The sequence below is a fragment of the Lagopus muta genome, chromosome 6, assembly GCF_023343835.1.
Source record: "Lagopus muta isolate bLagMut1 chromosome 6, bLagMut1 primary, whole genome shotgun sequence".
Taxonomy (NCBI): Eukaryota; Metazoa; Chordata; class Aves; order Galliformes; family Phasianidae; genus Lagopus; species Lagopus muta.
The window spans coordinates 4086115-4103284 of NC_064438.1; the positions used below are offsets into that span (position 1 = coordinate 4086115).

The 17170-nt window shown below is 38.9% G+C and overlaps 1 protein-coding gene across 3 annotated transcripts in view; it reads right to left on the minus strand.

The window, feature by feature from the left end:
• Nucleotides 1-17170, minus strand: part of NELL1 (neural EGFL like 1) — a 293522-nt gene that overhangs the window by 14752 nt on the left and 261600 nt on the right. Inside the window, exon 16 of one of the 3 annotated variants that reach the window (XM_048949310.1) lies at nucleotides 5762-5836. The exons of 1 other annotated variant lie outside the window; for it this stretch is intronic. In XM_048949310.1, the coding sequence (XP_048805267.1) occupies nucleotides 5762-5836 (75 nt within the window). Of the gene's footprint in view, nucleotides 1-5761; nucleotides 5903-17170 lie in introns of all 3 variants that reach the window. One more of the 3 variants, XM_048949309.1, reaches the window with a different exon arrangement.

Here is a 17170-nt window from a genome sequence, read left to right on the forward strand (position 1 = left end):
AGCCTTCCAGCCACTCTTCCCCAAGCCTGTGGGGCTGCCTGGGGTTGCTGTGACCAAAATGCAGGACCCACAGTCATATTCACTGTGAAATTTCTCTTCACGATTGGAATTTATGTGTCAACTTTGCTGTTGAGAAATCAGCACAGTTTAAAATTCTGAACATGTCCAAAACAATCTTCTAATGAATATGAAAACTGTATGATAAAGCTCTTGCATATAGATTATTTTTATATTATTCAAATCCTTGCTCAGCTCAAATTCCCCATGCTCCCATCAGGTTCCATTTGCTTTCCCACAGCAGGTCTCAGAAGATACTGGCCCACAACTGCAACATATAACAAAGCACAAGGCAAAACTGTGCACAGATAGTATTGCCCATCATAACAACACCATGCAGAAGGTGAAATACTCATCTATAAAACTAAGCAGTTTTTAAGAAAAGAAGCAAATATACAAAATAGCAAGGAGAATCCCTAGTCTTTCTCTCTATATAACTCAAAAACAAGACATCTTTATTGAATTTTGCAGGAATCAGTTCTTCCATACAGTCTGTCAACCCGTGAATACAATTTCATTTTCCTCTTTTTATTCAAACCTACACTATGATTTTGCAAGATTACTTGTTATATTGAGATCATCTGTTGTATAAACTACTAATTAACACAAGTAAACAGGGCAGGGCTTTATTTTTCCACTGAACAGCTTCTTTTCAAGAGTGAAAGAGCAAGAACAGAACAGCATTGACTATAAACAGAAAGTTGTTTATACGGCTAGCCTGCTATTTTATATCAACAATATATCACCAACAGCAAAGTGACTGCTGCTAAGACTTGCCACCTCAAACATTGCACAGGGCTATTGTAAAGCTGATCGAAATCTTCACTCTTCAAATACTTTAAATGTATGCTTCTCTACACAAGCACACAACAGAAGTACCTGATGGATATTTCAGCTATAATGCAACCAGTCCTTTTGTGTGGATGGGAAAAAAAGAAAAGCCACACAAGACATGCTCACTTCTTAATATGCTTTTGAAGTACATAAATATAGCTTGGTAACGTGGGCATACAAGAAAGCAGAATCAAAATGGAATAGCATAATCCCCTGAGATGCAATTTCCTTTTCCATCCTTTTTGGCTGTAACGAGAAGTAATTTGCCTCAGATATTATGAGAGGTCCCACAGACATTGTATTTGAATGGGTAGACGACAAGCATGACTGTACATATCAACAGAAGTTCATTAACTTGGTTTCACTGAAATTTCAAACCAGTCCCCAGCCACTCCATTGCTTAGCTTTTCAGGCTATTCAGGTTTTAATGGTGTGACTTTTCTATAGCATCTTAATAAATGTGCGCAGGCATGTCATGCAGCGAGGTGCTCTGTAATATCATGATAAGTTGTTGCAGAAGAAAGAACCCTACTAATGTGCTAATTCTAACTGTTATACTACATTAAGCCATTACATATAATATTATGTGAAAAATGTATGCTTGACTCCCAAACAAATGTGTGTAACTAAGCACTGTTTTGACAAATCATTTTTCACATGCAATTTGTCACAAAATTATGTATTTCTCCTCCATCTAAAACAAAAAAAGTGACTTGGATTCATCTTTGAAAAACCACTAAACAGACACATTCTTTTTGTTAGAAAATATTTTGTGATGGTACTTGTATTCTATAGAGACATAATGGTCTATTAAGGAACACTGTACGGTAAATTAGATTCAGAATGTAGGATTTACTAATGCTTTCTAGAAGTATAGGAACTACTAAGCACAATTATCTTAAAACATGAAACTCACATTCCTCACAGAACACAAGAACCAGAATTTATGAAGCAGAAAGTAAGCAAGATTATTTTTATCTCGCAGCACAAAATCAACAGATAGAGACTAATATCATAAGCTTTATGTTCAGTGAGCAAAATAAAGTTCTGGAGTTGATCCTGGATATTCTGTACACGAAAACCTTTCTGCCCACATTCCACTTCTTTAATGGTAGGAAAGCAGTGGCAGAGAGGAAAATTTCTGAAGGATGGGATGGACCTAGTTTTTTTTTTTTGACAGAGAAAGAGGGCACAACAAACAGAAAACAAACCTGCTTCTCTATTGATTTCAAACCTAGTTAGTAGAGAACACTGTAGCACACTATGGAGTGTATTAAAGCCTGCAGTGTATAAAAGGACTCAGAAATTCAGTGCTCTGTGAATTGAGTAATTCTCTACAGATGAGAATCAACTCTCTTAAAGGGGTAGGGAGAGAAATGTGTATAATTTACTTTAATTTGCTTCTACTTTTCAGCCTGCAGAAGGAGTGAGCTTTGTGACACAACTGTTTACTTCTCCTAAGAAAGCATTTTCTTTGACAGTTTTTCCCTTTTTTAGGTTCTGATGATCTTCAAGGCTGACACTGAAAATTCAGTGTTGAGAGTTTATTCAGTAATAACCCACTGCACCAGCAGTATTTGGCAACAGGTACTTAGTGCAGAGAAGCAGCAATGCACACCAGTTGTATCAGCATAGTTACAGTGGATAGTAGTTAATACTGGGACACTGTGCATCTTGACAAGAAGTGCTCTATAAAGCATTCTGATGGTCTTTTTAAAATCCTAAATTGTAACAAAATTCGTATTTAAAAAAAGTAGAGAAGGGGGAAAGGGAGGAAGGGGGGAAAGGAAAAGGAGAGGGAAGAGACAGGGAAAAGGGAAGGAAAAGAGAAACACCGAGCAACTACAGTCGATGTATTTTTATTGCAAAAGAAACTTTGGTAGCAACTTAGATAACAGCAATCGTCTTTTATCTGCAAGCAGTATTCTAAATAATATAGTGTGAAAGGCCAGTGCCTCATAAAAACGATACCACTGGAAATTAAATTACATTCTCTTAATTTGCATCTGCTCACTGTCTCCTTATTAAGCTGACATCTTTTGTAAAAGCATGGCTATGAAAATATATTCCCCTTTTCCAAGTCATCTATGTTGACATTTTGAGCAATAACGTATTTAGTCAAGCGTGAAGCACCCTGGCCAAGTCACCCATCCTTTTTGCCATGCTCTAGCACAATATTATGACCTTCCCCACCACATCTACTGTTCTCTCATAGGCAATGAGGTAAAGCTTTCAGAATCCCTGAGGTATCACAACACTCTCCAGACAGATACATATATATATTTTAAATGTTCTGCAAGCATTGCTGACAACCTACAAGCAATGACCAAGTGTCACCTTCAGAAGGAAAGAGGAGCCACCCCACACCAGCTGCCTGGGCTTTGGGCTATGCACCAAACCTCAGTATTCCCTCTCTCACCACCTTATGATTTTTCATCTGTTATTATCATTATTTTACTGTTGCAGCTTTCAACATTTTTATTTTTATTTTCTCCTATGCCTGCTTATTGTTCTCCAAGATCTGTCCTTCAGGAAGGAAGAAATGCTTCAAAACATACTGAAGGGCAACAGGCCAAATCCAGCTCAGGTGCACGCTAGGATTTCAGTAAAATACAATCCTAGGACAAAATGCTGTTGCTAAGCAAATGAACCCCCTTATTTGAAATAGAGAGGGACTCTGGCCTTGACCGTAAGTACTCCACTGTGTAAATAAGCTCTGTAACATGACAAAAGCCAGTGTTCAAGTAACTAAGTCAAAGCAAGAATGTACATTACTGTCCAATTTTGACCAATTCTTAGTTGTGTTTTTAAATACGCTTCCCATTTTGAAGTCTCTTTGTTCATATGGATTAGCAAAGTCATTCAATTCATTCCTAAGTGCTTAAGCAGTATAATGAAACAAAAGAAATGTTTACTCCCTTCATTACTGGTATCCTGCAGTAGTTCAGAAAAGCAACTTAGTTAAATAATGTCACTCATTTCACATTCTGTTTATAACTTGCAAGTGGCAAGAGGAGCACCTCACCTAACCAACTTCCAGTGTGCTGTGCAGGTCAAAACAAGAGCGGTTCACCTTCACCAAAACTCACCCTTTCAGTTTCCACAGAACATAGAGAATTTGGGGATCCTTCTTGCTCTAAGATAGCCAAGAGTCCTTCACTTCAAAAGCAACGCAGATTTTTCAGCAACTGAGCCCATCTATGGGCCAATCAAAACCACAGCCATGTCTGAGCATCTGTCTTTTAGAATCAGAAGACCCCTAGGATCATCAAGTACAATGTCAACCCATCTGAGTCTTGTATTTTCCAAGCAAGAAAACAGCTACCTAAGGTCAGCCTGAAAAGAGATGGAGATCACCATGGCAGCAGCACAAGCAGACACCAGGAATGCTGCAAATGCCCTGTATCTCCAATTTCCTCAGAGCTTTTCAAAGGCCTATTTCACATCACTTTGATTTCTGATAAAGTATTTTCAATATTGCTCTGCCCATCACTCATTTTGCAGTACTTAAATAAACCAGAGCAGAATTCTTAACGTATGAGAACCTGGTTAAGAATGTATGATTTTCACATGGTATTTAAGTAACAAAATGCTGTAAAAAGTGATTAGGACAATACATAAGAAGCTAATATAGTTTAGCAGGATAATCTACAAAACACTGTTTTTTGAAAATAAGTATTTTTCCTCTGCATTTTTAAATCACAATGCTATCTCATTCCAAGGACCTATTTCCTCTAATAGCTACAATTTGCAAAAGATTGGAATGTGTGTTACAACAATTTATAAATTCATATGAAAAAAAATGATTCTAACTTTTACTTTAATTGCATACTTTAAATCTTAAAGAGAGCCCTTTGCACTTACGCACGATAAACAGGATTTAGTGCATTAAAAGGGAGTCCTTCACAGAAGAAGCAGAAAAGCAAAATGCTCTTACAGAAAATTCATAGAACTGAGTAGAGATGAAATAGCTGCATTTCCCAAGAAAGGATAGAGAATTAAGAGAACTGCATCAGTAGCAGCTATAACGAGATCCTTGGCAAACTTTTAAACGCACCTGATAATATCATACAGAAATGGTGTACAAGACTTTCGAGAATAAATAAACAGCTAGAAAAATTGTTAAGCAGAGGTTAATTGTTAAGCAGAGCCTCCACTATCCTTTCATTCCTGCTTACTTGCTGTGTTGGGACACAAAGTGTTACGAACATTCACCGCACCAGATTGCGAGAACCAGCTCCAGATAAACCCTCACGGAGCCTCATCCTTTGTCCTCCCACAGAAACAAGTGATCACAGGAAGAACTGACAAACTCCTCCGCACCCTTTAAAAATTCCTCTCCCTTCATGCTCTCAGGGTGTTTTTCTCCAAATATGGTGCACAAAGTGCAGGGGGCTATTTGCATAACTCCAAAAATAAAATGATGAAGATACGAAAGAATGCAAAAGTAACATATCAAAGCGACAAGGAACATGCACCGAATGTGTTCTCATACTGCTGCTCTGAGATTTGAAAGCTGAGGAGCATCTCCTTCCCTTCTGTGGGCCATTCTGCTCCCCAGAAAGCCCTCCCTCCCTTCAGGATGTAGAGCAGCTTATTGTGATAAATGGCAAAGCATACTAAGACACACTCTGGATCTCTGTGTGCCTCCCTCCTGTAATAACCGACCAGAAATGTGATGCCTCTTAAACTAGCGCCCGCACCACATGGCTGGGGATGCTGACAAACGCAGACACGCTTGCTTGCTTTCTCATTTTTGCCTTAAACACAGAAACTGTTAAGGACAGTGTCTCAGCAGTGACTTTATAACACCATGCAGAACGCAAAAAAAAGACAACAAAAAACCAGCACTATGCTGATCATTGCTTACCAACACAGGACTCCCCGGAAAGAGAATAGCTTCCATTGTCATGGAAACCGCTTCTGCACTCACAGTGGTACCACCCTGGGAGGTTAACACAGCGTGAATGGTTGTGACACTCAATGATCCCCTCTGCACACTCATCAATATCTGCCTCAGAGAAAAACACAAGCCATCCAGGAAATTAATTTCCTTTGACACCAATGCTTTAGGTTGTTTTTATTTGTTTTGTTTTGTTTGCATTTTTTAAAAGTCTTCCTTGATCACGGATCACGGTTTATCATGCTTCCAAATAACAGACACATCAGCATGACCGATGCAGCAGTAATACAGAACAGCAGTACATCGTGGAATTTGATACATATAAGACATTCATCCACAGTGCATTTGGTTGAAAATGCAAAGCAAACATATAGAAATTTTGCTCTTCTTATTGTTGATGTGAGTTTGGTTTGTTGGTTTTAAATCACAAGTTAGACTGCAAATGTAAAGCACTGTAGAGCAGGTTCTGGATTGGAAAGGCTGTTCCAGCAACACTCCTGCTGTACATATGGACTGCATGTCCCAGAGCTCCTTGGAAAGCAACAACCTTCTCTTTGGGATTGGCCTTCCCAGTGCTCAGCTGCAAGACTCTGCAGCTCCCTGGCACTCCGTGTGCCAAGACATCAGGACTCTTTGCAAACAAGAATTAATCATTTGTGTTTATATGAACAAAACAAATACCTACTGCTTGCATAACACACAAAGAAAAGGCAGTTTGTATCTCATCTGCAGTAAAACGTTTAGCTGGAAGAGAATGAAGCCAATGACACCACACCAGTAAGTCTAAAGTAGTGGAAATACAGAGCAAGATGAAAACCCTGCTGAGTTTCAGTAAATGTGTTTTTAAAATTTCCATAACATGGTTAATAGAGACCTCCTAATTGCTAGTAACCTTAGTTAATCACGCCTGGCACCTGGCTGCTACTCCCCTTTGAGCATATTTCCAGCACATTTTGTAGGGTAGTAATTAAAATTAACAAATTAATTATATGTTAACCTTCTGGTAATTTAAGAAGCGATTATATTTGATGCCTCTTTTTAGCTCAGCCTTTTTACTATTTTCTTTAATGTTGGACAGTTTTTAGCCTGTACGTTATCAATTAAAAAGAATCTCAAGTCATCCCTAAATATTATATATACTTTCAGCCACTGAGATTTTTCCGTGGCAGCCTGCACACTGAAAATACAAATAAAGCCTACACTGAACGAAAATATTTTGTGAAATTAGATTTTCAATCTACATTTAGTTCTGCAAGCATTAAAAAGCAAATACTGTCTGATCCTGATGCAAGACTGAGTTAAGGTTACTGAGCAACCACAGGGTGTAGTTTTTATCTCAATAAAAAAAATACGTACATCAATGTGGTTTCATTGACTGCAGGAAGTCATGCTGACACACAACAAATATGATTTGAATGAAATATCCTTCAATACAATTCCTTCTTTTTTCTTTTTCTTTTTTTTTTTTTTTCTTTTTTTAATGTTTTACAATCTCTCACTGCTACAACCTTTTCTGTACTCCCTTTATTTTGCAGAACCTAATTTTAGCGTCAAAACACTGCATAAATCTAGCTGTCCATGAGTGGCCAGTGCTTGCAAACTCAGACACTTCCAATTCATTATGGTAAATGGTATTTATAACCATGATCTTTTCACATGTCATGGCTGACAGAACGAGTTTAATCCTATTTGGAAAGTGAGTGACTTTGCTGTCATGGGTCAATTGTAAATGAATTCTTCTTGCTTCCCCCTCTTCCCCAGTGTCGAATCAGAGAATGTTCTCCCTCAAAGACTGCTGCCAAGGGGCAGTCCTGTCCTGGAGCTCTTTCCAGTCAATTTTATGTTTTTAACTTACAAAATGTATAGTTTTCCAAAGGTGCATTTCTTAAGCTGAGCCCTTTTGAGAGTGCATCTGACTTAGGCTCGTGCTGCAGCAAAGTAGTTGACTGGTAAACCACTTTTCGTACAGTTTGCCAGGATAACAAAGCTGATCAGCAGCTTGCTTAATGGAAAAAGAAGAGCATCCATGTTTGAGTCTCTGTAGATGATGCCAATCAAGTTAAAATAACATACCCAATGATCTAAAGACTACATGACTTTCATATGGCAGTACTCTGTCCATCAGTAGCTTTTGGTCACTGAATTTTAGGGAGATACAAAACAATTTCTTAAGCCTGGAGAGATGGAAAAAAATGACGAGCTTTCAGTCATATAAATTCTTCCTCTATTCCTTGATATCTTAAATGAGTGGAGTTCCACCAGCAGTGCCTTACCCATGCCAGGGACAGAAACAAATGACGTGTCATATACCACGACACTAGTTCACTTAGTAGTTCATTTCAGTCTGGAAGTGCTATGGTTTTGATAGCAGTTCTTTTCATTCAAGTTTTCTTACAACATCCATGCAAAAGGCATCTTGTATAGATCCTTCCACTGCCTGCTTGTACCCCATATCTGTTATCTAGCTGTCATTACTACAGAATTGTTAATGGATCTGGCAACGCTCCACTATAATGGCTTTGCAAAAGCTCCAAAATGGCACATTTTTGTATTGTATAAAAGAGGCACCAGTTGGTTTTAAATAAGCTCTCGCAGGATGTTAATCCAGTCTGTTAAGGACAGCTCTGTAATTTTTACTTCTATCATCTCAACTTCTTGCATTATTCATAGAGGTACTTATGTATACAAGATAAATAGCATAATTTACCTCCAAATAAAACACAGTGGTTTCAGACCTAGTGAAAAAGTAAAATTAAAATGGTTCCTTTTTTTCTAATATTTCATCATGTTTAAGTCACAATGTGATAATATTAAAAGGAAAACTACTCAGTGTGACACAATAGCTACACAATCTGCAGTTTCTGTGAGACAGAAGAGTTGTGTAATAAAGGCATATGTTCATCACACTGTATGGTACTCCTTTTCATGCAAAAAAATACACATCCTTATCTTTGGTTGGCTGCTGATCAGGAGACCTAAGCAAGAAAGACATGTACCAACAAGAAGGGGTTGCACAAGTCTCAGGCTTCCTGAATTAAAATCATACCCTGACAGTTAACTCTGTTATCCACAGCTTCGTGGATACAAGAAGTATCCTACAACTTTGTGTTCCACCTTACAGGAGAACACCAGAAAAATGCACCCAAACAACTGCAGCACAAGTTCAGTGCACAACACACTCTTCCAGGAGACGGCACTAGCAAGAAAGAGATGTCACACAGCTGCCCTGCTGCAAAGAGTCATTGCAATGCTTCAAATCAACCCTGAAAGCAGAGACAACTACTTCAGATGAGTGGAGATGAAAATGTCTCTCGCTAAAGGAATCTCCCACGTGCCTAAATTGATGCAAGCAAATCATAATCATGCAGTTCTACATGAAATTATGTATAGGCTGAATTTTATCCTTTATTAGTAACTCCTATTACATTGGCCATATCATAGAATCATAGAATCACCAAGGTTGGAAAAGACCTGAAAGATCATCCAGTCCAACCGTTCACCTATTCCCAATAGCTCCTACTAAACCATGTCCCTCAACACAACATCCAGCCTTTCCTTGAACACCCCCAGGCTCGGTGACTCTACCACCTCCCTGGGCATCCATTCCAGTGCCTGACCACCCTTTCAGAAAAGTAATACTTCCTCATGTCCAGCCTGAATCTCCCCTGCCGTAGCTTGAAACCATTCCCTCTGCTCCTATCACTGATGACACGAGAGAAGAGGCCGACCCCCAGCTCACTACAATCTCCCTTCAGGAAGTTATAGAGAGCAATGAGGTCTCCCCTGAGCCTCCTCTTCTTCAGGCTGAACAACCCCAGCTCCTTCAGCCTCTCCTCATAAGCCCTGTGTTCCAGACCCCTCACCAGCTTTGTTGCCCTCCTTTGAACACGTTTCAGGGCCTCAATGTCTTTCTCGCAGTGAGGGGCCCAAAACTGGACACATATCATATCATTAACACCACATGGGTTTTGAGAGTTCTCTGCAGTCACCAAGAAGGCACTGCATTTTTTTTTAAACACAGACAACACAAAGCACTAATACATTGACAGTGGCCATCCTAGGAGTCTGCTACTTTTTCCCAGTGAGCAGTATAAGCTCCTACAACACTCTGACCTTGTCACAGGTTACAATTCATCATGCCTGGAATACCAATGACTCAGACACGGTACAGCAATTTAGTTGTTAAACAAATGGCAACTCAGAATAACACAGATAACTGTATAATTTACTTGTATTTGAATAATGACTCGTGGCTGCCACTCACTCATGAGGCCAGTTTGTTATTAGGACCACAGAGATGCTAAAAATCAGAATGGACAGAAAGACATCTCAGCCATATTTACTGACCCCTTCAATAATCAATTTCTTGCTTCACCATTGAGGTGCTAGAGACTCCACTTCTATCTGACCAAAGCCAGGAACAGGCAGCACAGGAAATCCTTCCTTGACATTTAGCTTCTTTTTTAATTACTTTCATTTTAACTCATTAGGAGACTTGGGGGGTGGAGGAGGAAACAGTGCCAAATAACATATTCTTCTCTCCCCAGCAGTCATGGCTGTTTTCACAGACTGATTTTAATTGCGTTATATTTATATTGGCCTTTGCAGTTCCTTCTCAGGCAGGAACAGCGCTGCCTCAGTAAATGGCACAGGTTCTGCTCTACTTTTCTATTTTAAGGACCCAGCTCTAAACTCTGACAATTTGGATTTGTTGAGATAGTAAACACATCTCAAATTCAGGAATAATCAATCTTACAGAGCAATTTAATGGCACAAAGTGGCTTTCAGAGATTAAAGGTGCGCCCACCACTCAGTATAATTAAAGAACAGCTGTAATATGCTCTATTGTGTAATGCCACATTGGTGTTATCAAGATTTTTAATCATCTGAAACACAAGTGTAAATTTAGCATGATGAGTTAAACAAGAAAAAATGAAATTAAATTGGTATCAGTATAATAACACAGACCAGTGGTACCAGCAATTTTTAAGATTAATTCTTTTTACATAACATCTAATTTACTGAAACTCATTTTTAATACACGCACCAAGCTGATGTTTTTATCACTTTGGTGCATGTCTCTCTCATGCACTCTTATTTGTCTATTTGTATGCTAAATAGGCAGCACACTCGGAGTCTGCAGCCTAACGGACCTGAATGACACCAATAAATGTCACTTCACAACACCGGAGCTGAAGCAGGAGTTTTTGATCCCCATATTTAGGGATTTCTAGGTGATATGGGAAACAAAAACTGCAGTCAGGCTGCTCAGTGATAAGCGTGGCAGGGATATCCAAGGCAGGGTGAAGAACTATCACATTTAGTGATGCCTTTCAGTTTCAATTGCAAACAGGACTGTAATTATCACTTCACACACCAGAAACATACAGACTGACTTTGTAATCAGTAGGGTAGGTTTTAAACTGAAGCACAGGCTGTTTGTCAGATTTTAGGGTCAACATGCCTCTCCAACTACATAATCCTGAAAACAGAAGGGATTTCAGGCCAATATAAATTTTATTTGGGCTCTACCCAAATGTTGGAAGGATACTGCTACCATGCTTGGTATAGCTAGCTTAGATGAAAGAGAAAAAAACAGTTCTAAACAGCCAGTTCACCAACTACAACTATTGCTGAGCTGATGATTCTACTTCAGGAAATTAGGTCAGCCTACTTGTACCTGCTGGAAACCATAGATGTGCAGAACCACAGGACGGCCTGGGTTGAAAAGGATCATCCAGTTCCAACCCCCTGCTTTGTGCAGGGTCGCCAACCAGCAGCCCAGGCTGCCCAGAGCCACATCCAGCCTGCCCTTGAATGCCTCCAGGGATGGGGCATCCACAGCCCCTTGGGCAACCTGCTCCAGTGCCTCACCACCCTCTGTGTGAAAAACTTCCTCCTAATATCTAACCTAAACCTCCCCTGTCTCAGTTTAAACCATTCCTCCTTGTCCTATTGCTATCCACTCTTGAAAACAGCCATTCCCCCTTCTGTTTATATGCTCCCTTCAAGTTTTGGAAGGAAATACCCCACAAACATCAGGAACTCTCCTCTCATATTCACTTGACTTCATATTCTTCCTAATCGTGTCAGAGCAGTTAGTCAGGACTCCAAAATTTTCTCTCTATATTTGTAGAAACACGTAACAATTACACATGATCTCCATCCTATGATCAACCATGTACACTTAGTCTGGTGACAATTTTGTACAAAAAGCCAGTCCATTAGTCAAATAGTATTTATTAAATATCTTTGGTTAGATTTTCTGCAGAAGAGAGCAGTATCACACACAATTTACATGTGAGATAACTAAGATACACTGAACTGACCACAGCTGCCCACTGCCAATATGTGAGATGTTCCCCAATTTTTAATTGCAATCCAGTTTCCTGGCTTTGAGGTTATCATTCTCAACGCTCTAAAAGAAGCTCTCAAATAACCAGGTAGTGGTAAGGCCAACCTTCATTCCAGCCATGGGATTTTTGAAGAAATACTCAGTGTCTTTATCCCTGACTGCTAATTCAAGTAAATTGTGGGATTGTATGTGCAGCTATTCCATACAAAGCAGTTATTCAAAATATTAGATATGCACACTAGAATACAATGACAGAACAGTATCAACAGGAGAGATCTTTCATGTCAGTAGCACATAACCAATGAAGCTCTCAGCACACAGAGAAATGCTTCCACAAAGTCAGGATTATGCAGACTTTATATATATATGTATATATATATATATATACATACACATATACATATACATATATATATATATACACATATATATACATATACATATATATATATACATATATTCAAATCTGTCCTTACTAGCACAGTACTTTTATGCCCAAAGCCACTTAAAGTTAGTTCAAAGCATAAATGCTATACATTCAGATTCATTTAATGTTCAGTGACTGGTAAGATCATATTAAAAACATATTACAGATTGTGGAACTACATTTCAGTAAATCTGGATGGCAAAATGCATTATGTACATGATAAAAAGATGAATTCGTCAACCAGAATCAGAATTCTTTTGGCAATTGATTTTGGCATACTGCAACTGAAGAGCTACAGATTCCTTACCGACATCACAGAATTTGAGAAGAATCACCTTTTGGGGATATTTGTTAAAACAAAATAGGTGATGTTCTGAAAAGGAATGCTCACCCCTAATAAAATTACTAAAATAATATAGATGCAGGCTGCAGCCTTCTGCATCAGGGTTACAAAAAACGAATGTACCTTCTTATGAAGAAGGACACTGACAAATGGTATTCTCAACCAAACACACCCATCGGTGGACTGCACGGAAAGAAGCATTCAAATGACAGCAGCTCTACCTGCAGAGCTTCATTGATGAGTCCGACTATTATTATCCAATGCTGGCAGGCTAATTCATTTACAGTCCTTAGGTATATTACATAACAAATACATCCTTCTATCTAGCACCTGAAATACTGAAGTTCAATATCAAAGAGCCATGAAATGCGTATTATTTTATCAAGTACATCCTGCAACAGAAAGGAGATGGTCCCTACCATGAATTCTTCAGTGATTTGCCTCAAAGAATTTTAAAATGACTTGCATGGTAAGTTCTCCTCCACTTCACTGGGCAACTTATATAGCAGGACCAATAGCCTGCAATGTTAGGAAGTTGTTTTGATTAGTTTGAGCCCTTCCTTAATCAAAGGGCAAAATAACTCTTGCAAAAACAATCTCATTGCTAACAGGAGGCAGCAGCTGATGAGAAAATGGTAAAAAGCACTTTTCGTTCACTGTGGCTGGGTAGGGGAGTGTCAGCCATTCCCCTTAAAATTCTTCTCCAAGTATACATCACTGTACCAAAGGATACAAGGAGCAAAGACAAATTGCAGGTTTAGATTATAATAGTATGTACGCCCTATGGCACTCCTGAGACTTTAGTAATAATGGGAAATATTCTCAATTAGTTTTCTTTAATCGTGGAATGATTAACAGCTTCAGAAAAGCATTCTCATCCATACAGCAATAAACTCTCCCAAGGAAGCAAATCCCCAAACAAGCAGTGTAAAAAGAGCTCCTGAGATCATAAAAGGAATAATGCAAAGCTCTCTGCATCCTTAATTAGGGAAAAAAATGGTTCAGGATGGGTTGATCAATACAGAGCATATGGTAAAAGTGCATACTCTTGGAGAATGCACTGACACAGTTTCATAAGGAGAGTGAAATTTGTGGTGGATATTCCAGTCAACGCACTGAATTACAACTGCTATCATTCAATGCAAGATGCCTGTCCACTTTGGAATATATACATATTTATTTCTGGTAACAGGTAGGCTAAACAAAAAGATCCTTTATAACAAAAGACCAGAAGAATCATTTAAAAGAAAGCAAAAGTCTTTCATCATGTTCATAATACAAGTAAAGGTCATTCTGCATTTCAGTCTGCTGGAACTTTCTCCAGTCACACCAGTACCCATCCATCAACCCCCAAAGCAGTTAAATTCATCCAGTTTCCTAACTCAGTCACAACACGTGCATCAGAAAAGAAAAGCAGTGTGTGTTGTGATTTCCCACACACTGTTCAGTAAGTATATCGAGATGCATGAAGGAAGCGTGCTTTCCTGGACAATTTGGACAACACTATATTTCATGGCACTAAATAATGAGTAAAAATGTTTTAAGAAATCTAGTAGAACGTTCAGAACAAAAGAATGGCCCAAACATCACCCTCAAACACGCAGAAAGAGGGCCAGGATTAGCCTCACTTGACTAGGGACGTTCAGGAACTGTCCTGTGCATCCTCAGCAGTCAGTGAACAGGTAGTTGAAAAGGTTCACAGAATCCCAGAATGGCCAGGGTTGGAAGGGACCTCAAGGATCATGAATCTCCAACCCCCTGCCACGTGCAGGGCCACCAACCTCCACGTTTAATGCTAGGTTAATACTGACTGCTTAATATCCTCCATCCTTTTCATCCATTTGAACCAGAATTCATGGTAATGTTAGGCTTGTGTGTTCTATACGTTATTACAGATTTTAAAAGTGTAAACACAGGAATTAAGCTAAAAATCTTCCCACAGAGAAAATCCAAAGTTATTGGCTCCCATTGCAAAAAGAAGACAGCAAATCAAAACGCTTGAAACACATCTCAAATGAACCAGCCGTGTCAGGTGAAAAACTCAGCAAATCCTTGGGATTAAGAACTTCAGTCATTACTGCTACCTTCTTTTCAAATACTGCAATGAGTATTTCCAAACAAGTAAGAAGTGACTGTTTCCTTAGCACAAAATGCGCACTTTGAAGACACGCTCTCTCTTTCATTTTTTAATTACAGACTGAATTTATAACTTCACTAAACCATTAGTTGCAGACTTTGATCAGACCCAGTTTTCCCAGACTGGGTTCTGCTTCAGACATCAATAATTCCAATTAAACCAACTCCGAGATATGACTGCATCATTTCTCTAAGCAATTAAAAATGTGCAACAGAAATAAGTAGAAAATCCTGAAAGAAAAGCCAGGGGACTCATCAAATGTTAATAATAATCATAAATACATTGCACTTCTATACTGTCTTTCATCCTGTGATCTCAAAACATTTCCTAAGCATTATGTAATATTACAGTACTTTGTGGGGAAAAACATAAAACTGTAACAAAATTTTGTCCGCAATTATCTTAAAGGGGTTTGATTTTTTTCAGTATGAAAATAGTCTTCATTGCTTACTGCGTGAACATTGTTAAAAAAACACATTTATCAAAATTAGTTTTGCGTCCTCAATTTCAGTGAATTGACTAAGCTTTGTTATACATATTTGTTATACGTTTGTTGAACGTAATTGCTTTTCAACAGCACTCCCAAAGTTAGAATTTCTCATAGAAATTGACTGCATTCTTGGAATGCCACAATGTAATCACAGAATAGCTTGGGTTCAAAGGGACCTGATGGATCATCACATTCTAACCCCTCTGCCACAGACTGGGCTGCCAACCATTAGATAAGTAGTTGACCAGGCTGCCCAGGGCCCGACCCGACCTGGCCTTGAACAGGGATGGGACATCCACAGCCCCTCTGGGCAGCTGTTCCAACACCTCACCACTCTCTCAGTGAAGAACTTCCCCCTGACATCTAATCCACTCCCTTAAGATGCCCCTACACAACCATTTCACAAGAGCCGACATGCTAAACTACATTCCATTGCATAAGACAAATCATTTTGAACTTTCTGGAATCTCAAATGGCTACATGGTCTCAATATCTGTGTTTGAGGTTTTTGGAGGGTTCCAAAAACTCAGTGAACCAAGTGAACTGAGTTAATGGGGGACTGGAAGCACTGGTGCTACACCTCATGATGCTGTGTTTGGTCTTGATTAAAACTGCTTCTGCATTTGTTTCCTTGCAAGCAAAAATCTTTGATACTACAGAAATCTTTAGCAGTTCTTCAGTAAATACTTCCGATAGCATGGACATTAATGAATACACTGATACATTAATCATACAAAATGGTCTTGTTCAGCAAAGACTTTCTAAATATGCATACAGTCTGTTTCTGAATTTCATCATTAGTGAAACTGACTTGGCTTATGACACACGGGATGCCAAAATATCAAGAGTTTTTTAAAAAAAAGAAGGAAGAAAAAAAAGCAAGCACTTCCGAGAAGAGCTGTCCTACATATGTTTATATATTTAGGAGGAAGACTTTATATATGAGGGGAAAATAAAAAAGCCATTGAAAACAAAGCACAGACATTGTCCATGTAAGATTTTTTTTTTCCCCTAATTGCATTAGGTATGTTCATTTTCACATGACGAAAAGACAGTGTGTTTCTTCTACGAAAACCATGGTGACTGAGCACCTCCAGAGCCAGGTCAAAGTCTGTTTGAGTTGAGTTGCTCTGGACAATGACTTGCAATGGGAGCAACAGTAGCCGCAAACATCAGAGAAAGAAAAGGGGGAATGGGGATTGTGGTACACTAGCAAAAAAACACATTCTGCCTTTACCACAGTTATATGTGATTAAATGATAATGGGCATTGGAAATTATCCTTAGGGCTATGTGAAAGCTCCTAATGTCTCAGTCTTGAAGGTGTACGCTGCTTGAAAGCCCATAGAGAAGGTGATCCCTGCTTGACAGTGACTTAGGCCAAGGGTGGTTTCAAAGCAGGTGAATACTAAATCCCAGTAAAGCGTGCTGCACACAGTTACCAAGAAACATGGGATCTCCACAAAAGGATATATGATATATGGCTTTCCAAAACAGGCTTTTCAAGCCTACATTGCTTGTGAGATTCTGTGGGGAAAAAAAAAGGCAAATTTTGAGATTCCTATTACATACAGTTCTTCACCTGTGCCAACTCAGAAATCTTACAGGCTAGCTTCTAATTTATT